The sequence below is a fragment of the Stenella coeruleoalba genome (genome assembly GCF_951394435.1).
Source record: "Stenella coeruleoalba genome assembly, chromosome: 8".
In the NCBI taxonomy this organism is placed as follows: domain Eukaryota; kingdom Metazoa; phylum Chordata; class Mammalia; order Artiodactyla; family Delphinidae; genus Stenella; species Stenella coeruleoalba.
In genome coordinates, this window is record NC_137154.1 from 51,471,206 (window position 1) to 51,494,469 (window position 23,264).

General features: G+C 41.4%; 1 protein-coding gene across 2 annotated transcripts in view; it reads left to right on the forward strand.

The window, feature by feature from the left end:
• MRPL48 (mitochondrial ribosomal protein L48) overlaps positions 1 to 23,264 on the forward strand; it is a 57,664-nt gene that overhangs the window by 24,833 nt on the left and 9,567 nt on the right. For both annotated transcript variants that reach the window (XR_013829325.1, XM_079928538.1), the window contains exons 5-6: positions 12,437 to 12,606; positions 22,191 to 22,293. Coding sequence is in view for 1 of the 2 variants with exons in the window: in XM_079928538.1 (XP_079784664.1) it covers positions 12,437 to 12,606; positions 22,191 to 22,293 (273 nt within the window). In the remaining variant the exon portion in view is untranslated. The remainder of the gene's footprint in view (positions 1 to 12,436; positions 12,607 to 22,190; positions 22,294 to 23,264) is intronic.

Consider the following 23,264-nt stretch of genomic DNA (forward strand, 5'->3'; position numbering starts at 1 on the left):
CTTGCCTATTCAGACTGAGTTGCAATAAAATTTTATAGTATGAATGAACAAGACCTGGTTCATGCTCACAGGGAGCTGATAAACCACTAGAGATAAGACACAAATAATTATGCTCCCAAGCAGAAAGTGACAAGTGCTGAAAGGAAGATACAAAGTGCTATTTAAAATTCAGAAGAAGGAGTGATTTACACCCTTTCTGAGTTGTGACACCTCAGAGTAAGTTCTTGGAGTTGTTTTATTTTGCAATATCCCCCTTCTAAAAGTCTCACATAAATTAGCAGAAAATAAAATTAGTTTTGTTTGGGTGTGAGTTTTTTGTTTTTTTCAATTTCTTGGGATCCTCCCTCATAGATAATTTTCTGTATATACCATGCTCTGGCCCACTCCTTGGCTTGTTATAAAAGGAAGCTTAATGGCATGTCTAATGCCATCTGTCCCATCTTTCTCTCCAGCCTCCTCTCCCATCTCATGGATACCATACTCAAATCATCATACTGGGGGTTTTTTTTTTGCAGTACGTGGGCCTCTCACTGCTGTGGCCTCTTCCCGTTGCGGAGCACAGGCTCCGGACGCGCAGGCTCAGCGGCCATGGCTCACGGGCGCAGCCGCTCCGCGGCATGTGGGATCTTCCCGGACCGGGGCACGAACCTGGATCCCCTGCATCGGCAGGCGGACTCCCAACCACTGCGCCACCAGGGAAGCCCCATCATACTGTTTTGAGACCTCTCACCTGCTCTTCTGTCTACTTGGAAGACCTGCTCTCCTTCTTCACTTGGCCAATACATTCTGAACATCTAAATCCCATTGAGGAAGCAGGATGAGGAGGGGAAGAACAAATCTCTCCTTCTGAGAAACCTCTGATTCCCTGCACTGGGTTACTTGTCCTACCATGAGCTGCTGGAGTTCCTTGTGCTTCCTCTATCCTAGGACTTGCTGCTCTGTTTTAACCACCTGTTTTGATGACTGTTTCTCCTCCTAGATGATGAGCATACTCAGGGTAGAGGCCATGTCTCATATTTTTTCTGTATCCCCAGTGTCCAGCACAAAGCCTGGCATCAAGTAGAGGACAATAAATATTGACTGAGCTGAACCTAAATGTGGTTATTGGAGCTGCCCCGAGGTTTTGTAAATCAGAGCTGGCAAACAACCCATTCTCTGCAAACAGCTGCCTCCAGATGACCTTGGTTGCTTGAAGGGAGTGATGCTCCCTTTTGTTAGGGCTGTAGGGTTTTCTCTGATGTCATTCATTGTTCCAGGGTGGCTAGCACAATAGGGCTGGATGGTGATGGAAGCTGCTAGAGGCTCCTCACTTCCCGCACGGAAGAGCACAATGAAAACTTTCATCCGCCAGCTTACAGAGGCTCTGTCCCAAGTCCCTGTCTCTTTTGCACCCCTGGGGAACTGGACTGGAAAAGCTAGAAGTCATCTTTTGGCTTCCTTTCTTCCCTGAACTTAGAACCTAGAAAAAACAATAAACAGCCATTTTCCCATTTTTTCTTCTCTGACTCTCAGGCTGGCTCCTCTACTCTCTTGAGCCCTACATCCCTGAGACAAGAGTTAATTCTCATGCACAAAGTGGCCAACCCTTGTCCCTTTTCTGCTGGTATAATCTCTTCACTCCTCCTTCCAAAGGTTCCACACTCAGCCTTATGACTCCTGAACCTTGGGAAGGAAAAGGCACATCTACCTCACCTCAGCTTTCCTTGTCAATACTGGTTTTATCTCTATCTTGCATGGCCTGGTTTATAACTCTAGGTTGGTTTCCATCCCTCCATCCTGTGCCCTTGTCCTTGATGCTTCTCTGAGGAGTTAGTGAGAAGAGAGGTGAAAACAAAGCTTCCTCTTGGGTGGCAGCATGGGGGATGATAGCAAACCGTTTTTTCTGTATCCTCAGTGGGATTTCGGGTCTCTCAGCACAGACCCAATCTCCTTCTCAGTGATTTCCCATTTTGCACACTATACTTCAGGCACATTTTCTCATACACCCATTCTGTCTCATGCTTCTGTTCTTTGTACATGCTCTTTCTTCTTTAAGACATGATATCTTCCTTTTTCTTCTCTCATCATGTAAGACCCACCTTGACTCATGGCAGTGGGGGCTCACGCTTCAGAGCATATCTGCAGCCATAGCACTGTGTCTCAGTGTGTAATCTCATTATTCCTTCAAGGGCCCTGCATCATTCTGTTAAATTTAAAAGGCTTCAGATTGTTTGGAGTGATTTTTATTTGATAAAAATAAAAAGAATATAGTCCTTCACATTTGTATAGTGCTAGGTCATATCTCCCAAGACCACTTACTTACTTGCCCTCAGCTGTTGTTCAGTCTCCAATTTTAGGGTAATAGCAGCCCAAGAATAAAAGCATTGCCAAGAGGAAGATGTGGGAGGATGAAATAGAGACAACATAAATTGCTGTCAGTTTTAGCTGTTATATGTTCTATTTTTCAGACTCTGGGGCAAGAGAGTAAGGTTTTTGAACTCAGACAGTTTATTTCCTCTTTGTAGAAGGGCAACTAGGAGTCAAGATACCTTTTCTCTTGAAAACTTCATGCTGTTCTGACTGTTGACATAGAGGAGGTGTTTGTCATTTCTGACACCTACTTATTTTGTTGTAGCACTCATAGATTGATCAGCTCTAACAGCCACAAGTCTGTGAGGAGACTGTGACATCATTCCCAGAAAAATCAGCAGATCAGAATCACTTTGTGGTGATAGTCCTAGCTTCCTAGAAACAGAAAGATTGGTTTTGCTGGCCTGGTGACTGTAGGGCTAGACATGGATTATAGGACTGGCTTACAGAGAGTTGTTTTAAACTAGCATCCATGTTTTCCCTCAAGTCTGCCCCTTGTAACTCATTGAAAAGAACAACCGTTATTGAGTGTTTGCTATGTGCCAGGCACTGTGCTTTGCACAGATGACGCTGTGGTGAGTGGGACACAGTCTCTTAACTACAAAAAGTATGAAGTGGCCTGGGAAGGATAGTGCTCAAAAATGTAACTAAGGTACACGTGGGAAGTGCTTTGCTTGGGAAATGAACTAAATATCAAGAGAGCAAAGTTAAAGATGCAGTTCTCCCTGAAAGTGTCAGTGGAGGTGTTATAGAGTTCAGCTCAACAAACATTTATTAAATACTACCTGTGTTCTTACACTGAGTATGTAAAGTGAACTGACACTCATCTAGGAGTATGCAGTTGCTTAGCGTAGCTGGAAACACTGGGGCTGTAAAAACTATAAAAGGGTTTCCCAGAGCTTTTCCAGGCACAGAACAATTCCTGTGAAGACCTGACTTTTAGCCTGTGCCATTAGAGCACCCTGGTCTCCAACCCACTGGGCTCTCATCCTGCCTTGCCTGTTCTGCTAAATTACAACAGTGTCAGAGTTTTAGAGAGATTCATTTTTGATATGAATAAAAGTAATGATCTCTTTCCATTTTCAAAGTGTTTTTCCGTCCATTATCTCAGTGCCTCTCAAACCATAGGCCCTTGGAACACTGGTGATCCTAGAATGGAACCTCTCCTCAGGTTTAATAATGGCAATCTTCCACATTTTAGAAAGACAATTAAGTTAATGGATAGAACTTTCTAAATTACAAGTTTTTCTCCCATCAGTTTTACTTGATGAAAATAAATGTTAACAGAGAAACTCATATGTTTTCATATTTTTTGAAATGCAGAGAACTCCATTTATATAATCTAACCGTATGTTCTGCTAGTTAAGTCATTCTTGTTTTATACAGTGAAAGCACATTGATGAGTATTTCATGTGCTTCACAAAGGGAAACGTGATTTTTTCTTAGGCCCTTTGTAACCAACAGATTTGAAAACCATGCTTTTTGCTTCACCAACTATCCTGTGAGGTAGACTGGGCAGAAAAGGAAACTGAGGAGCATAAGTGATTTCTCTATGACCATATGGCTAGTAAATAACAGAATTAGAACCAGAATTTAATTCAGCTCAACTCAACATTTAATATTGCTGGGCTCTAGGAATAGAGAAATGAATGAGACATAATACTTTCTTATTGAGGTAGTGGTTTGGCTGCCACAAGAGGGAGATCCACTCAGTCAAGGGGCTTAAACAAGATAGAGTTTATTTTTCTGTCATATAAAGTATAGGTAGATAGTCCCGCCTTTTGTTTTGCAACACTTATCATACAGCTTCTATCTCATAGTCTGAGATGGCTGCCTCCCTTAAGCCTTCATGTCAACATTCCAACCAGCAGGAAGGGGAAAGGGAAAGCAGTATGTGTGAGCTTGTATCCCACTGGCCAGAACTTGGTCACATAACCATACCCAGCTGCAAGGTTGGTTGGGAAATGTAATTTTTATTATAAATGGTCATGTGCCCAGGTAAAATTCATCAGGTCCGTGATTAAAGAGAAAAGAGATAATAGATATTGAGGAAACTGACAGGCTCTGCATACCTTCCTTAAAGAGAAAGACGGAGATTAAGAGAAATGTTTTAGAATTAGGCAGACCCAAGTTAAAGATTCAGTTCTTATGCTTACTAGTATATGTCCTTGGGTAAGTTACTTAACTTTTACAAGCCACAATTTTGTTGCCTTTAAATAACCATGTTATTTAAATGGTTTGTGAGAAGTAAGTTAAAAAAGAAAGTTTTAAGTACTTAGCACAATGTCTGAAGCATGGAGCCCATAAGTAGTTACTGGTGGTGATAATGATGATGCTGATGATGGCATTAGTCCCTCTTTTTTACAATCCCATAGCACTCTATTTCCCTCCCTCAAAACATGCATCTTCTTATAATCGTTCTCTGTATGCCTTTCCCAATAGATTGCAAGTTTCAGCAAGCAGAGACTATGGCTGTCTTATTTACTATCATATCCCCATTGCTAACCCTGGTCTGGCTTATCACTATTGGTCAGAAAATATTTGTTGAATAAATGGATACATGTGATAAGTGATAGTGATGTATAATGGGGAGGGGGTTGCTATGGGAACACATAGGCGTAGTACCTAACTCAGCATGAGGAATGAAGGAAGTCTTCCTGGAAGAGCATGAACAGAGCCTTAAAAAATGACTAGGAGGGGAGCTTCCCTGGTGGTGCAGTGGTTGGGGGTCCGCCTGCCGATGCGGGGGACGCGGGTTCGTGCCCCGGTCCGGGAAGATCCCACATGCCGCGGAGCGGCTGGGCCCGTGAGCCGTGGCCGCTGAACCTGCGCGTCCGGAGCCTGTGCTCTGCAACGGGAGAGGCCGCAGCAGTGAGAGGCCCGTGTACGCAAAAGAAAAAAAAAATGACTAGGAGGGACTTCCCTTGCGGTCCAGTGGTAAAATGCCGCGCTTCCACTGCAGGGGGCACGGGTTCCACCCCTGATCAGGGAACTAAGATCCGGCACGCCGCGTGGGTGCCGCAAAAAGCAACAACAACAGCAACAAAAAATTACTAGGAGTTACACTGAGGATGTTAGGTGAAGAGTCAGACTCTGCAGGGAGGGGAAACATTCTGGGCAAAGGTGGAAAGTCATTGATCCTGGAGATGCAGTTGGGAAACTTTTAGCAGTTTGTTAATCCTGGAATCTCAAGTGGGCACTCGAGGATGATGGTACATGAGACTTGAGAGGTAGACAGGTCTAGATTAACTTTTTTTAAAGTTGCCATTTATTGAGGAACTACTATATACCCTTATATGTCATGCAAAAAACCTAGGAGTACTGACCTGCTCGTTGCACTTTCAGCTGCGACCACCTGAGGTCATTGCTCTTGGGTTTTAATTGACATGGTGCAGCAAGGTAGCTTGTGTTGAACTTGCCATGGGAGGTGGGCTGCTTGTTATGATTAAATTGAGAGGATTGGTTCTTTTTCTTCTTTTTTTTAAAATTAATTAATTAATTTATTTTTGGCTGCATTGGGTCTTTGTTACTGTGCATGATCTTTCTCTGGTTGTGGCGAGCGGGGTCTACTATTCGTTGTGGTGCGTGGGCTTCTCATTGCAGTGGCTTCTCTTGTTGCGGAGCACAGGCTCTAGGCAGGCAGTCTTCAGTAGTTGCGGAGCGTGGGCTCAGTAGTTGTGGCGCACAGGCTTAGTTGTTCCGCGGTATGTGGGATCTTCCCGGACCAGGGCTCGAACCCGTGTCCCCGGCATGGGCAGGTGGATTCTTCACCACTGTGCCACCAGGGAAGTCCTGAGAGGACTGGTTCTTTCATGTGTGTCTTCTCTCTCTCTCTTTCTCTGAACTGTAAGCCTCTTTAGAACTGGGACTGTGTTTTCTCTTTCTTTGGACTCTTTCTTTAGAGTGGTTGAATCAGCACTTTGCACACAGCAGGTGCTTAATAGATGTCTCATTCTGTAAAGCACACCAATAGGATACTAGGAGCATGCTTACCTCCAATTTGTAGTAAAAATAATGTCCTATCTGTGTACATTACTCAGTCTTTCTTTAAAGATACCACTTATTGAGCAACTACTATATACCAGATGTGTAACCACTGTGTGCCAGGCTTTAAAAGCATTATTTCATTTTACAGTATTATAAATGGTATATTTTATTTAATCCTCAGATATGCTGTGGTTATTAAGGACGCTGTTTAAGGAATCTAAGACTCATTAAATGACTTTCCCAAGTGGCTAGTAATTTCCAGAGCCATTATTTGAACTGACAGTGGTCAGAATCAATCTAATGTCCATACTATTTCCATTTCACAGAAATTCACTATTTTGAGCTTCACAAGAACCTTAGGTATTACAGATGAAGACACTGACACCTAGAGAGGTCACTCAATGTCATGTAGTGACTAAGACAGTACTTGAGCCCAGATTTTCTTTTTTTTTCAGCCATGCTGTACAGCATGCAGGATCTTAGTTCCCCAACCAGGGATCAAACCCGTGCTCCCTGCAGTGGAACCGCGGAGTCTTAACCACTGGACTGCCAGGGAAGTCCCCCAGATATTCTTTGGCTTCCATCTTAGTCTAGGGCTCTTTATGCAGCACCAGGCTGAGCCTCTCTGCCATCCCAGTCAGGGTCAGGCCTTCTGTCTGGTGTACATTTCTTGAGTGTGCTACACTGAGTTATAAACATAACCACTTGATTTCTGTGTACCCTACGGCTCATTATGGACTGTTCAGGGTACCATCACCAAATCATTTAAGTCCCCAGGTGTAGCTTTTAAAATTTCCATCAGCAGAATTTCTGGAAGCTGTATATGCTGCAGGTCTGTCAGCTTTTCATTTGAGGATTCAGATGATACAATTTCTTCCCAACTTTCCCACCCTAGAGAATGCCACCTATAGTGATAGGCAGCTACTATCATTACTTTTGCAGAATCTAGAGGAGAGAGCCTGGGTTTGGGGCCACAGACTCAGCTTCTAGCCATGGCTAGACCCAAAGTGGTTGCCTTTTCCATTTCCTTACTATTGTAACCTTTATTTTAACCTTTCTGGACCTCGACTTCCCCCTTATATAAAATTAGGGGAGGAAGGAAGGAGAAACTAAGTTATCTCTAAGTTACCTTCCAGCTATAACAGTCTGTGATTCTAATCTGAGTCCTTTCTCTATCTGTTCTTTGCCAGCAAAGTTCCCCAGTAGCCTTGGCCAAATAACATCCTTCAGAGGACCTCAGTTTTCTGTCTGTAAAATAAGAGTAATATGGATATTTCTGTACAAAAATGGTTTAGTGATTTATCCCATGGCCCATTTTGGGCATCATATTGTACTTCTACAGGGATCCAAGGATGGCCGCCCTGGGCCAACTCACGGTGAATCCAGGTCAGTCACAGGAGTACCAAAGTTTGATGGTGGGCAGTAGTCCATCTTCCCTGCCATCTTTCTCGTAGCCTCCATTCCTTTCCTGCCTAGCTCTCCTTCATGGGCAGTCAGGGTGGCCTTCCCGAAACACAGCCCTAGTCATGTACATCTCTTGCACAGATATCTTTAGTAGCTCCCCATGGCAGTCATGAAGGTCTAAACTTAGGCAGTAGGAATAAAAAGGAGGGGATGAGAAAGACTGAGCAGGTAAAATTATAGGAACTGGTGTCTGAAATCTCATGCACTCAAGCTCTTGCTAGCTATGCTGTGCCCTGGCTCAGAACTGAAATATAATATCACAGTGGACTCCTGATGGTGTGGATTGGTCTAGACAGATCTAGGCCAACATGGAAAAGCAAGTGAGATGCCAAGAGGGATACTAGAATCAGCTTTCTTCTTTTTGTTCTCCTAAGGCGACACTTTTGAAGAGCCCTGGCATTTTCCCTGGTTAAGAAAAGCCTCCTGCAGGCTTCAAAGAAGCTCCTCCCTTCCCTGCTGGAAAATTTCAGCCACTCCCCTTTGCATTCTGACTTTAGCATTCTTCACAGCTCTGACTGCAGTGCTGTCATGATGAGAAGTCTGGATCGCTGCATTTGGCCTCGGGTATGCAGGAGACCCTCTGCAGGAGACCCAAACCCCTGCACCTTGATGGTTGGTTATAGAAGTTGGCTTCTCACTCATAGCAAAGTCTAGGACCCTGGGGTGACTACCACTGTTAAGAACTTTAATAATGCAGAGGGTTCAGTGAAAAAATTTCTGCATTGGGAGTCAGGAGGTCTGGGTTAGTTCCTAGGATCTGTCCGGTGTGGCTGTGTGACTCTGGGGGACATATTTAATCTCTCTGGGCTTCATATTCTTCCCCTGCAAGGATGAAGAACTGGGAAAAAGTTATCTCTAAATGCCATCCTATTCTAAAATTCTAAAATAGTGATTCACTGCATGTCGTCTCTCTGCTGGGCCCTGTGCTAGATGTGAGGAATATGAAAATGAAAAAATAATAATAAAAGTTAATGTTTATTGAGTGTTTAACTATGTGCCACAGATTGAATTAACTATATACAGTGTTTTGTTCAGTTCTCAGAATATCCCTGTGAGATCAGGTTTGTATCAGTTTTACCGGCCTTGTGAAAGGACCATTTCTTGGTCCTCCCCCTGTTTCCCCAGATTGGGCCCCTGCTCTCTTAGACTGACCTGGAGAGCATTGATGTGAGAGAACCACTCTAGGTACTCTGCCAGGAACACCTCTGCTATGGCAGTAACTAGGCTGTTGGCTGTTAGATAGGGGTGACTTAAGACATGTAAATAGATCCCCACCTCATTTTTTTCTTTAAAAAAAATTTCTACCAAATAGCAAGATTTATTCTAAATCTCCAGTAATTAGGACAGTGTGGTATTAGCTCAAGAATAGACAAATAGCCCAATGGAGCAGGATAAAGAATATAGAAACAGATCCAAGTATCTCTGAACATTTATTATATGACATAAGTGACACTGCACTACAATGGTGCTGGGGTACTTGGGTCAATTGGATTGAATAGTCATGTGAAAAAAACTGACTTGACTCGTATTTCACACTGTACACAAAAAGCCCTTAAAATGATTGTAGATCTAAATGTAAATATTAAAATAATCAAACTTTAGAAGATAACATACAAGAATATCCTCATGATCTTAAGGTAAGCAAAGATTTCTTAAACAGGACACAAAAGTCACTATAAATATAAAAGAAAAAAATGAGTAAATTGGACTACATTAAAAATAAGAATTTTTGCTCATCAAAATGCACCATTAAAAAGTGAAAAAGGAAGACACAGGGAGGAAGAAGATATTTGCAACATGTACGTTTAACAAAGGATCATGTCTAGAATATAGAAGGAACCTCTGCAAATCAGTAAGGGAAAGGAAGGCAACCCAATCTAAAAAATGGGCAAAATACTTGAATAGGCAGGTTATAAAAGAGAATATCTAAATGGCCAGTGGACATATGGGAACATGCTCAGGTTCAGTAAACTTAAAGAAAATGCAAGTTAAAGTCTCAATGCATTACCACCTCATACAAACCAGAATGGCTAAAAGAAACCAACCAGAAAACCTGACTATACTAAGTTTTGTAAGTATTGGCAAGAATGTAGAGCAACTAGAACGTTCGTGTACTGCTGGTAGGAGTCTAAATTAGAAACCACTTTGAAAAACAGAGAACTTATTAAAGATGAAACTCTACATTGTCTGTAAATCAGTAGTTCAAGTTCTGGGTATATCCCCAACAGAAATACATACATATGTTCACTGAAAGATACATGCAAAAACATTGGTAGCAATACTATTCATAATGGCTCCACACCGGAAACAACTCTAATTTCCACCTACAGTAAAAAGGATAAATAAACTATAACATATTCATATAATAGACTTACTAGGGCAATGAGAAGGAAAGAATTCCTGTTTCACCTAAAATATGATGAATCTTACAAACATAATGAGTTAAAGAAGCTGGACACAAAAGAGAACATAGTATATTATTCCATTTTCATGAATTTAGAAAAAAGGCAAAATGAGCATATGGTTCTAGAAGTCAGACTAGTGGTCACCAATTTGGGAGGCAGGAGACTTTTGCGGGTGCTGGTAGTGGTCTGTTTCTTTTTCAAGATACTGTTTAAACAGGTATTTTCACTTTGAAAATTCATTAAGCTGTGTCCTTATTTATGCATTTTTAGTATGAACATTGTAAAAACATTTTTACTAAAAAATTTTAAAAAGCAAGGTAGATTTTAAGATTCTAACTTTGAATTGATAAAAGATTCATATTATTAAAAATTCAAAAAATATAGAAGGGAAGTAGTTAAAAAGTCTCCTTCCCATCCCTGTGCCCCAGCCATACAGTTCCCTCCCTCATAGGCAGCCAATGGTATTAGTATTTTTGTGTATCCTTCCAGAGTTAGTTTTTGATATGCAAACAAATAAATATGTAAGTAATTAAACACACACATCTATTCTCCCCCACCCACCCTTTGTATATGTATGGCAATATTCTGAAAACATTATTCTACAGTCTGCTTTTAGCATTTAATTTATCTTAAAAACCTTTCTGTATCAGTACATAAGGAAGTTCCTTATGTCTTCTTACAGATGCATAATGTACTATTGAATGGATGTGCCATGTTTTATTTAACAAGTTCCCCTCCTGATGGGCATTTAGGTTAAATTATTTCTGGTTGAGAAGCTTTCTTGATCCTGATCTATGTCGTGTTACATATCTGTTTTCCCAGGGCTCATACTTTTTACAGCAGTTTGCACAGGTTGTTATGTAGTGAAGCAATACTTTATATGAAAGAGAAGGGTAGAAATAAAATAATTTGTCTGCCTCTAAGTTTTTAAAAGGAAGGCTGTCTAAATAATTGGACTGCAGAATTTCAAAGCTAGGAGGGCTGGAAGAGAAGTAATTCTGCACTTTCTTGTGATTAATTTCTTTAAGATTCCGATGAAAGTTAAGATTCTCTCCTTAGAAAAAATGTGCACACATGTAAAATTTTGCATGTAAGTTTTGGGGTTGACACACCCCTTGAAATTCCTTTATGGATTCTAGATTAAGAATCTGTTGGGAGGGCTTCCCTAGTGGCACAGAGGTTAAGAATCCGCCTGCTAATGCAGGGGACACGGGTTCAAGCCCTGGTCCGGGAAGATCCCACATACCACGGAGCAACTAAGCCCAAGCGCCATATCTACTGAGCCTGCACTCTAGAGCCCGTGAGCGGCAACTACTGAGCCCGCTTGCGCGCATAGAGCCGGTGCTCGGCAACATGAGAAGCCACCGCAATGAGAAGGAGCCCAGGCACCGCAACAAAGAGTAGCCCCCGCTCACCGGAGCTAGAGAAAGCCCGTGCGCAGCAACGAAGACCCAACGCAGCCAAAAATAAATGAGTAAATAAATAAATTTATTTAAAAAAAAAAAGAATCTGTTGGGAATTCCCTGGTGGTCCAGTGGTTAGGACTGTGTGCTCTCACTGCCAAGGGCCCAGGTTCAATCCCTGGTCAGGGAGCTAAGATCCCACAAGCTGAAGCAGCCGCATAGCACAGGGAGATCAGCTCAGTGCTTTATGACCACCTAGAGGGGTGGGATAGGGAGGGTGGGTGGGAGAGAGACGCAAGAGGGAAGAGATATGGGAACATATGTATATGTATAACTGATTCACTTTGTTATAAAGCAGAAACTAACACACACACAAAAAATAAAAAAGGATTCTTTATTTCCTGTAAAAAAAAAAAAAAAGATTCCACAAGCTGCGCGGCATGGCCCCCCCCAAAAAAATCCTCAAGAATCTGTTATCTAGCATAACCCCATTAATATAAAAATTGGGAAACTGAGGGCCAGATTTGGAAGGTGAATCTCAAAACTAGTTAATGGCAGAAGACAGTCACATGTATTTATGTTAAATAATGCCAGCAATATTCCCTCTCCTTTCATTGACTGATGCTACAGCCCAGTGTCAAGGGAGGCTGCCCATTCCTTCCCAGGAAAAGTTCAATTTATAGGTAGGGTAACCTGAGAGAAAAATGGTAAACAAGTTTAACTGAAAGATTGATTTTTTTAATGTATATATATATATCAAGATGGTATGGTTAGAATTTCTTGTACAATACTTTGATTTAGTTTCTTTCTCTTTTGTTTCCTGTTTAGCCCAAGAAGAAGAGGGGAAAAGTGGAAGTGAGACCCATTAATTTGGGGACAGATTATGAATACGGGGTTTTAAACATTCACCTGATTGCATATGATATGGCCCTGGCAGAGAGTTATGCCCAGTATGTTCACAACCTCTGCAACCATCTCTCCATTAAAGTCGAGGAAAGGTATGAAAGATGCCTTTGCATGGGATGTTCTTGGTGTGGGTAGTATGCTCTGCTTTGTTATTGTTAAATGAAGTTTTGAGATATAACTTACATGTAGTAAAATTCACTCTTTTTACGTATATAGTTTGCCACCATCAAAATATAGAACAAGTCTATTAAGTTCTTAAAACAAAAAGTTCCTGGGTGCCCAAGGTGTAGTCAATTTCCTCTCTCTTTCCTCTCAAGTCCCTGGCAACCACTGATTGATTTTCTGTCCCTATTGTTTTAAGTTCTCCAGAATATCATATAAATGGAATCATACAGTATGTAGCTGTTTGTTTCTGGCCTCTTTCACTTAGCATAATGGGTTTAAGATTCATCTGGGGTTTTGCAAGTATTCTGTTGCTGAATAGTATTGCATTAAATGGTGAACCTTAGTTGGTTTAGGCATTCACCAGTTGATATACATTTGGATTGTTTCTAGTTTATTGGTAATTATGAATAAAGCTGCCATAAGCTTTCTCATACCAGTTTTGTAGGGGCATGTGTCTTCCTTCCTCTTCAACAACTACCTAAGCCTGGGATTGTTGGGTTTTATGGTGAATGTGTGTTTCACCTTATAAGAAACTGTCAAACTTTTTCCAGAGCGGCTGTCCTATTTTGTATTCCCACCATCAGTATATGAGAGTTTCAATAACTCCTTACCCTGGTCAGCACTTGGTTTGTCACATTTTTTTAAAGTTATTCTAGGAGATATATGGTGGTATTTCATAGTGGCTTTATTTTCTTCTTCTTCTTCTTTTTTTTTTTTTTGGCTGCACTGCGCGGATTGTGGGATCCTAGTTACCTGACCAGGGATCGAACCACTGCCACGGCAGTGAAAGCGCCGAGTCCTAACCACTGGACCGCCAGGGAATTCCCCGTACCACACTATCTTGATTACAGTAGCTTGATTACTGAAAAAGCAACTTTGTTCTTTATTCAAAATTATTTTGGCTATTTTAGGTCCCTGGGTTTTTCATTAAAATTTTAGAATTAGCTTGTTGATTTCTACAGAAAAGAGCCTGATGGAATTTTGGTGGGGTGTGTTGAATCTGAGGATCAATTTGAGGAGAATTGACATCTATTTTGAGTCCTCTGATCCATTAACATGGTATATCTCCCCATTTATATAGATATTCTTCGCCTCCTCTGCTTTTTACATACTCTTTGGGTTTGCTGGAAAACTGTAGGGGAGGAGAACTAACATTTACTGACTATCCATGCCAGGCCAGGCACTTTACATATCTTATCTCAATGTTTGAGAAAGTGTGGGATGCCTTAAATAACATTAAATCACATGGTGAGAAATTTCTTCCCTTTTTAATTCTTTTTAAACCTAATTATGTGAAGGAGAAATTCTTAGTGTTGTGCTGGTATGTCCTTAACACCGCTGAAGTACTTCCTAATCTTTATAAGAAAGAGGGGACCTCAGGCTCAGAGTCTTTGGCAAACACCACCATCTAGCTAGAATTTTATAACATTGTTTTGTTTTCACTGTATTTATTTTTAGCTTAACTTCTTTTTTTTTTTTTTTTTTTTTTTTGCGGTATTCGGGCCTCTCACTGTTGGGGCCTCTCCCGTTGCGGAGCACAGGCTCCGGACGCGCAGGCTCAGCGGCCATGGCTCACGGGCCCAGCTGCTCCGCGACATGTGGGATCTTCCCGGACCGGGGCACGAACCCGTGTCCCCTGCATCGGCAGGCGGACTCTCAACCACTGTGCCACCAGGGAAGCCCTTAACTTCTTTATATGTCAACTGATACTCTTTTTTCTATTTACTATAGTGATATAAAGTCAGGCTTATTGAGGTATAATTTAGTAAATTATTAAAATTAGTTAGTAAAATTCACCCTTTTAGTGAACAGTTTCTGTGAGTTTTGACAAATGCATGCAGTAGAATAAATACCATCATAATCAGGATATAGAACATCTTCATCATCCCAAGAAGTCCCCTCCTCCCTTTGTAGTCAATCCCTTGTCCCACCCCCAGTCCCTGCAACTATTGATTTATTTTATGGCCTTGTAGTTTTGCCTTTTCCAAAATGTCATATAAATGGAATCATACAGTATTTTTCCATTTGAGTCTGGCTTCTTTCACTTAGGATAATGTATTTGAGATTCATCCATGTTGTTGCCTGTGTCAAGTAGTTTGTTCCTTTTTGTTGCTGAGTAGCATTTCATTGAGTGGATGTACCACAGTTTGTTTATTCATTTGAAGGACATTTGTGTTGTTTCCAGTTTCGGGCAGTTACAAATAGAGCTACTATAAACATGTACAGGTGTTTGTGAGAACAGAAGTTTTCATTTCTCTAGGAGTGTGATTGCTGGGTTAAATGGTAAGAGTGGTGTATTTTTATTTAGTTTTAAAATATATATATATTTATTTATTTATTGGCCACGTTGGGTCTTTGTCGCTGCATGCGGGCTTTCTCTAGTTGCGGGGAGCGGGGACTACTCTTTGTTGTGGTTAGTGGGCTTCTCCTTGTGGTGGCTTCTCTTGCTGCGGAGCATGGGCTGTAGGTGTGCAGGCTTCAGTAGTTGTGGTGTGCAGGTTCAGTAGTTGTGGTGCGCAGGCTCAGTTGCTCTGCAGCATTTGGGATCTTCCCGAACCAGGGCTCGAACCTGTGTCCCCTGCATTGACAGTCAGATTCTTAGCCACTGCACCACCAGGGAAGTCCTGTACTTTTAAATTTGTAAGAAACTGCCAAGCTGCTTTCCACAGTGGCCATACCACTTTTCACTCTAACCAGCAACATGAGTTCCAGTTGTTCCACATCTCAAGTTTCTTTTTAAAATTAATTTTTAAGTGAGTTGATTTAAAGAAAAATATTTAATAAATAATAGTTTGGGTGGTTGGTTTGCCATTGTAGCAAGGTAATACGTGGCATCATAGGTGGATATGGCAAAAATTATACTTTCTTACTCACTAGATATTAGTATATTCCCATTTTATAGATGAGTAAACCAAGGCTCTGAAAGGCCAAAATTCACAGAACCAGTAAGTTGCCTGGATTTAACCCAGTTCTCCCTGACTCCAGTATTTTTAATTATATAGTATTTTAAGTCCTTAAGCCAAATTTGAACTTTTAAACCTTTATTACTTAGAGTATAACTGTGCTAAATGTGCTTCTGAGAAGATTGGATAATCAGCTGTGACTTTAGCTCTCACAGCTGATAGTACTTCAATTGTTTTAGGCCTAAAGATGTACTTTATCTTTTTCTGATGCCCCAGAGAGTTGGTTGCTCTTTCAGCACTTGACACATACCTCTGTCATGTCACTTAGTGCTCTGGGCTGTAATCATCTATTCATTTGCCAGCTCCCTTCCCCCCTGACTTGTGTTCTTCTTCATTTCTTCAGTACCTAGCATAAAGCCTGCCACATGGGGAACATTAAGCCATTCTTGAAAGAATGACAGGTTCTTGAATATGACTACACAATCCAGTTGTGTAGTATACATTTCCTAAAGTTTAATGAAAGTGCTTTTAAGTACTTAATTAAAGAACTGCTGGTTGAGCCTCTTCTTGCTCTGTGGTAGGCATTGGACTAGACATTCTGACTGGAGGATACAAAGGTAAATGCGCGATTTCAAGGAGAGTTATAATTATTCAAAAAATAATTATAACATAATGTGGAAGTGATAAGTGAAAGATAAAGTTTAATATCAGTTCAAGAAGGCAGAGTAGCATAATAATTTAGAGCAATGCTTCTCAAAGTACCACTCTGCGAAGATATTAGGAGCTTATGCCAAAATGTACATTAATGCTTTGCTTCCTTCATCAAGAAACTCTTGCTATTGAAAACAAAATGTTGATTGAATTAAAGTGTGTTTACTGACTGTGTCATGCTTCTTATCTTGTCTTGAACTGATAACAAGCAGTTTGCTTACCAGCAGCTTGTCTTTGGATCACACTTTGAGTAACAAGTGGTTAAGAGTAAAAGCTCTGGAATCAAACTGTCTGCATTTAAATCCTAGTTCTACCAGTTATTAGCAATATGACCTTGAGAAATTCTGAACCTCAGTTTCTTTGTCTTCATAATGGGGATGGTAATTTTCCTATTTCTTTGAGTTCTGAAAATTAAATAAGAAAATATATAATAGCACTTAACAGAACGTTGTGAACATTCTGTAAATAATATTATTGTTATTAGTAATTAACGAGGTGTTTTTCAGCTGGCAGGGATTAGGGGCAGCATCTCAGACAAGGTGGTGGCAAAGAGGCATTAAATGCCATTTACAGAATGTTATCATACCTACAGTGGATCAGCTCCTTGGAATAGTGTTTTAAATTTTCAGAAGGACTTTTTAAAATATTTTGTTTTTAATACCCTACTGTGAAAAGCTCTGGCTGCATTTGAGTAAAGGCAGGCAGGCAGTAACATTTGTTGAGCACCTACTATCATAACAGCCAGCCACTCTGCTAAATACTTTTTTTGTATATTACTTTACTTAATTCAGACAAGCACCTTGCCATAGTGTATCAAAGCATTGATTCTGCAGCCAGACTGCTTAGGTTTTGCTCTTGTTCTGCTACATTCTTCCTGTGTGACATTGGGCAGTTTCCTTAACCTCTTTGTGTCTTGGTTTCCTCATTTGTAAAATGAGGTTAATAAAAGTACCTATCTAATAAAGCTATTGTGAAAATAAAGGGAGTTAATATATTTAAAATGCTTACAACTAAGTCCAGAAACTTTGGCTGCTATTATTATTGTTGTTATTATTATTAATAATATAATAAAAGCTTGCCTATAGTCGTAAATGGCAAGGTCTGGATTTGAACCCACTTCTTTTCTTCCAAATTCGTAATTCCCTCTAACTGGTTCTCCACACTGCTTTTAGTGTAATCTTTCTAGAATGGAAATATGATCATGTCACTCTCATGCTTAAATTCCTTCCATGGCCTCCCATTCCTTTAGGATCAAAATAAAAGTTTCTCACATACCTTGCTAGGTGCTCCATGGCCTGGGCTTGCCTCTCTCACCTTAACTCACACTTCTCTCTCCCTCTCCTTCTATCTCCAGTTACACTGACTTTGTTTTTTGTCCTTTCCCACCTCAGGACCTTTGCATATGCTCTCTAAAGCCTAGAATACTCTTTCCCCTTCAGCTAATCAGCCCCTATTTTTTTCTTAGGCTTTATTTTAAATGTCACTTCTTCAGAGAACCTCATTAAGTTAGGTCTTTATGTTATATATTTAGGAGAAGTAAAGGGTATCTTCTTCCCTGGTGGTGCAGTGGTTAAGAATCCGCCTGCCAGTGCAGGCGACATGGGTTCAAGCCCTGATCCGGGAAGATCCCACATGCCGCAGAGCAACTGAGCCCATGCGCCACAACTACTGAGCCTGCACTCTAGAGCCCTTGAGCCACAACTACTTAGCCTGTGTGCCACAGCTACTCAAGCCCGTGTACCTAGAGCCTGTGCTCTGCAACAAGAGAAGCCACCGCAATGAGAAGCCCGTGCACCACAACGAAGACTAGCCCCTGCTCGCTGCAACTAGAGAAAGCCCGCGCGCAGCAATGAAGACCCAACACAGCCAAAAATAAATAAGGAAAATAAATAAATTTATTTTTTTAAAAAAAGGGTATATAACTTCCCTTTCAAAATGCTCATTCCTTACTCTCATAATTACTTGATTATTATTAGACTCTAAGATATGTAAGGCAGGGATTGTTTCTGTCTGCATCAGCAGTCACGCTGCCCAGTACCTGACACATAGTAGGCACTGAATGAATATTTGTTGACTTGGATTGAGTTCCAGTAGGCATGAACATGAATTCTAGGATAACAAAATGAATGATATGCTGCTTTTTGCCTCTTTCCTGGTTCTTTGCTCCAAATAGTAGAGCATAAAGAGATGTTCATTTTTAGCAATTCACTTCTCTGCACTGATTGAGGTTTTCAGACCATCATATCAGGCATTCTTACTGCCCAGCTTTTCAGAGATAAAATGATTTTCTTTTTTTCTGATTTTCATTTTATCTTGATCCATTTTTCCTTTAGTAGTTGGGGGTAGGGCTCTGACCTTGAGATGGAATTGAGCAGGGGAACTGTGCGCTAGCTTTTGTTCTATAAATGGTCTGCCTTGCTGCAGCTGCAGCTCACCCAGAAGATGAGAGGAAGGGGCCTCTCCTGTGGGTCCTTTAATTTGCCTGCATCCCTTGCTGAGCAGGTGTCTGGAGAGATGGAAATCTTACTCATCTGGGAGCAGTTTCCAAGCCTGAAGCTGACCCAGCTCCTGTTCTCTGTGGAGAGTAAAGCATCATTCATCATCATTCTCTGTAAGGCTGCTCTTTCCTTTTTTTTTTTATTTTTTAGTCCACTTACATTTTTTAAAATGGAGGCATAACTTATATATAGTAGAGTCCACAGATTCTAAGTTCCCTAGCATCCCAGCAGGGTCCCTTGGGTCCTATCCCAGCATTACTCAAAAGCTAGCACTATTTTGTCATGTTAGGTTGACTTTTGAAATTCAACTACTTCATTTCTTCCCTTCTGTTTTTTTTTTTTTAATATTTATTTATTTATTTTGGCTGTGCTGGGTCTTAGTTGCGGCATGTGGGATCTTTTTTTAGTTGCAGCGTGCGGACTTCTTAGTTGCGGCATGCGAACTCTTAGTTGCAGTACATTTGCGGGATCTAGTTCCCTGACCAGGGATCAAACCCGGGTCCCCTGCATTGGGAGCGTGGAGTCTTACCCGTTGGACCACCAGGGAAGTCCCTTCCCTTCTGTTTTTACTATCTGATCATCCAAGTAATGTTTATTGCAGAAAATTTGGGACATACAGAAAAGAGTAGATACTAAAGAAAAAGATACCTATACTTTTACTACTCAAAGGCCTATTATACTTTGAAATGACTAGAGTTCTCAGTATTTTTTTTTATCGAACTATGTCTGGTTTTTCTGTTGGTTCTCTTCGAGGGTCTCATGCCTCCTTACTTTTGTAGAATGCCGTTTTTTGGAATGGCAAACATCTATGTTCATTCCTTACATCTTGATGAAGCCCTGCCTCACCTATGAAGCCTTCCCCAAGCTCTGCCCCTTCTCTCCCTCTTGTCCCTGTAACGTTTGGTACATACCTATATTGCCTTTGTCTTCCTGTAGTGCAGATGTTTGTGTACATACCTGTCTCTCCAAAACGCTCTTAGCAAGCTCCTTGAAAGCATAGACTGCATAGTGCCCACCAGACTGCCTAGGACAGACAGGATCTCAGTAAATGTTTGTTGAAAGAGTAAATGAATGAATAAACAAATCAATGGAATCTTGTAAGTGTTGAGGAATAAAATGCATGTTTAGTGGCAAGAATGAACAATTCTCACTTTATTCAGTCTTATCTGTGGAATGTCAAAAAGGAAAAAGAGCATTTTAGAGTGCTGTTTACTTTTCTGAAAGCTTTTACATAATTACTTTATTTGATTTTCCATAACCAGTCTATGAATGCATCCCAATTTTTTTTTGTTTTGGCTGCACCACGTAGCATTCGGGATCTTAGTTCCCTGACCAGGGATCGAACCCATGCTCCCTGCAGTGGAAGCGTGGAGTTTTAACCACCGGACCGCCAGGGAAGTCCCCAATTTTTTTTGTTGTTGTTTGTTTGTTTTTTACTGTACACGGGCCTCTCACTGTTGTGGCCTCTCCCATTGCGGAGCACAGGCTCCGGACGTGCAGGCTCAGCGGCCATGGCTCACGGGCCCAGCCGCTCCACGGCATGTGGGATCTTCCCGGACCGGGGCACGAACCCGTGTCCCCTGCATCGGCAGGCGGACTCTCAACCACTGCACCACGAGGGAAGCCTGCCGATTTTTTTATATAAGGAAGTTATTACCAAAGGTAAATTTGAAGAGATCAGAGATTGTGCTATAAAATGGAAGGGGATGTTATTTAGGGAGGCTATCTGGAAGTTTGCAATACCTAGCATTTACTCACTGTTTATAAGGGCAAGGGAATTGGCATTTGTAGGCACAGTATACCTGGCAAATTACTTATGTAATCTTATTTTTTTTTTTTTTTTTTTTTTGCGGTACGCGGGCCTCTCCCGTTGCGGAGCACAGGCTCCGGACGCACAGGCTCAGTGGCCATGGCTCACGGGCCCAGCCGCTCCGCGGCATGTGGGATCTTCCCGGACCGGGGCACGAACCCGTGTCCCCTGCATCGTCAGGCGGACTCCCAACCACTGCGCCACCAGGGAAGCCCCCTATGTAATCTTATTTAATTAGCTACAACCCTATGAACTAGGTAGTATTATCTTCATTTAATAGCTGAAGAAACTAAGACTCAGAGAACTGAATTAGTTTGTCCAAGGTCAAATAGGTAGTAAGTGGCGAAGCCAACATTTAAATCCAGTACTGACTCTCATGTTTCTAATCCATTTTCCGTTACACGCCAAACTTCTTTTCGTAGCAGTCCATCTGTAGAGGGCCATACTCCTTACTCTTAATTGATGAAGCCTTGTGTGGCATGAAAATTCAGCAATCCTACTGTTGTTATTATTATTCCATTTATCTTCAGTTTGAGGAATTTTTGATAAGATGAACACAACACTAATACCATATTTCTGTGTAGCCATCAGTCCTATTCATCACCATATCTGATTCTCACAATAATCTATTGATATAAGCCTAGATTGTAATCCCCTTTATACATGGAGAAACTGAGGCCCAGAGTGGGAAGGGACTTGCCTAAGTAAATATTGCTAATAAGTGACAGAGCCAAGACTTGACCCCAAGTCCAGCACTCTTTATTGTGGCATGTAGATCTGCTGAAGCCGATTGTAGTGAGCAGAGACTCTACAACAATGGTTCTCAACCTGGGGACGTTTAACAATGGTGATAATTTTGATTGTTATCACTTCGGGGGTACTACTGGCACTCTCTGGGTATAGAGATTAGGGATGCATACTCCAGCCCCGACAACAAGAATTATCTGTTCTAAAGCGTCAGTAGTGCTGATGTTGAGAAATCCTGCTCTAGAACTGGAGCAGGGGACTTCCCTGGCGGTCCAGTGGTTAAGACTCCACACTTCCATCGCAGGCGGCAGGGGTTTGATGCCTGGTTGGGAACTAAGATCCCACATGCCGCACGACATGGCCAAAAAATTTAAAAATAAAATAAAATAAAATAAAATAAAAGGATTGGGATTCGGTTTGGGTTTCGTGCTTCATTTCGTGCAGGATTGGGTTTCGTGCTTCATTTCTTCAGAAGAGGTGAAATACCCAAGGTTAACCTCCAAAGTGTACCTAGTGATGAGCTGGATTCTTTTAGAAGTGGCTATTCTTTAGTAGCAGTAAATACTTAATAATCACCAGGTTTTATTCAGAGTGTTTTATTAGGCATGACTGGGGATGCAGAAAAGTATTAGACATGGTCTCTCCCCTCACGGAGTTTAGAGATTTCTGGAGGAGGCATAAGAGGATCTGGTTACTTTGCTCCTGGATGAAGATAAACAGCCCTAGATTAGATTGCAGGAGCTACTGCATGCAGTAGTGGCTGTACTCAGGGACTACCCTGACTGAAGTGGTGCTGCTGGCTTAAGAGAACCCTCCCAATAGCTGACTCTTCCTTCCCACAGTTATGCGATGCCCACCAAAACCGTGGAGGTGTTGCAGTTGCAGGACCAAGGCAGGAAAATGCTCCTGGACTCAGTTCTTACCACCCATGAGCGAGTGGTTCAGGTAGGTACTCTGGGAGAAATTTGAAATGTATTTGCCTCTCCTGGTTCTTTTCTCTATCCTGATCTCTTGGTTGAGCTTCAAACCTGCTATCCAGTTGTCTACTGGGTTTCTCCGTTAAAATGGTCCACAGGTGCCCTCACTCAGTGTATACAAAACTAATTGTAGAGGGACTGATGTTTTTTTCCTGTAATCCTCCTCACCTTTGAGCTTAATGCTTGACCCTTCTTTGCCCTTGGGTATCCATTCATTCTCCAAATTCAGTGGCCTCTACCCCTAAAAATCTTTCAGATCCATCCACTTTGCTGTACGATCATATCAATGTGATCGTGTCATTGTCCTGCCTAGAATTCCTCAGTGGCTTCCCTTTCGCGCTCTGTACCCATTAGCAGTCACTCCTCTTTCCCCATCCCCCCAGGTCCTGGCAACCACTAATCTGCTTTCCACTTCTATGGTTTTATCTCTTCTAGGCATTTCTTCAAATGGAATTATATAAAATATGGCCTTTTATATCTAGCTTCTTTCACTTAGCATAATGTTTTCAAGGTTCATCCATGTTGTAGCATGTATCAGTATTTCATTCCTTTTTACTGCCAAGTAATATTCCAACAAATGGACATCACCCCTTTTTGATCCACTCAAGAAACATATCAGGAAGGTAACCAGAGGTATGTTAAGGTAGTAAAACCCTAAATTTGTGTTAAAATTTTAAATAATTAAAGTACTTACAATCTTGGTTCTTTAAATATTATCAGGAATAAATTATTTGAGCTACATTTTATGACAGCTCTAACTTGCCACTGAGGCTCACAGGATAAAGTTTGAACTCTTTGATTAGCACCTAAGTGCCTTCATGTTACTCCTCCTGCTTTTCTTCTTCACACCCCCTTTCATTCCAGCCACACATGTCACTAGTTTCAATTCCCTAATACTGTACTTTTCCTCCACATTTTACTGAATATTGCTTCCTCTGC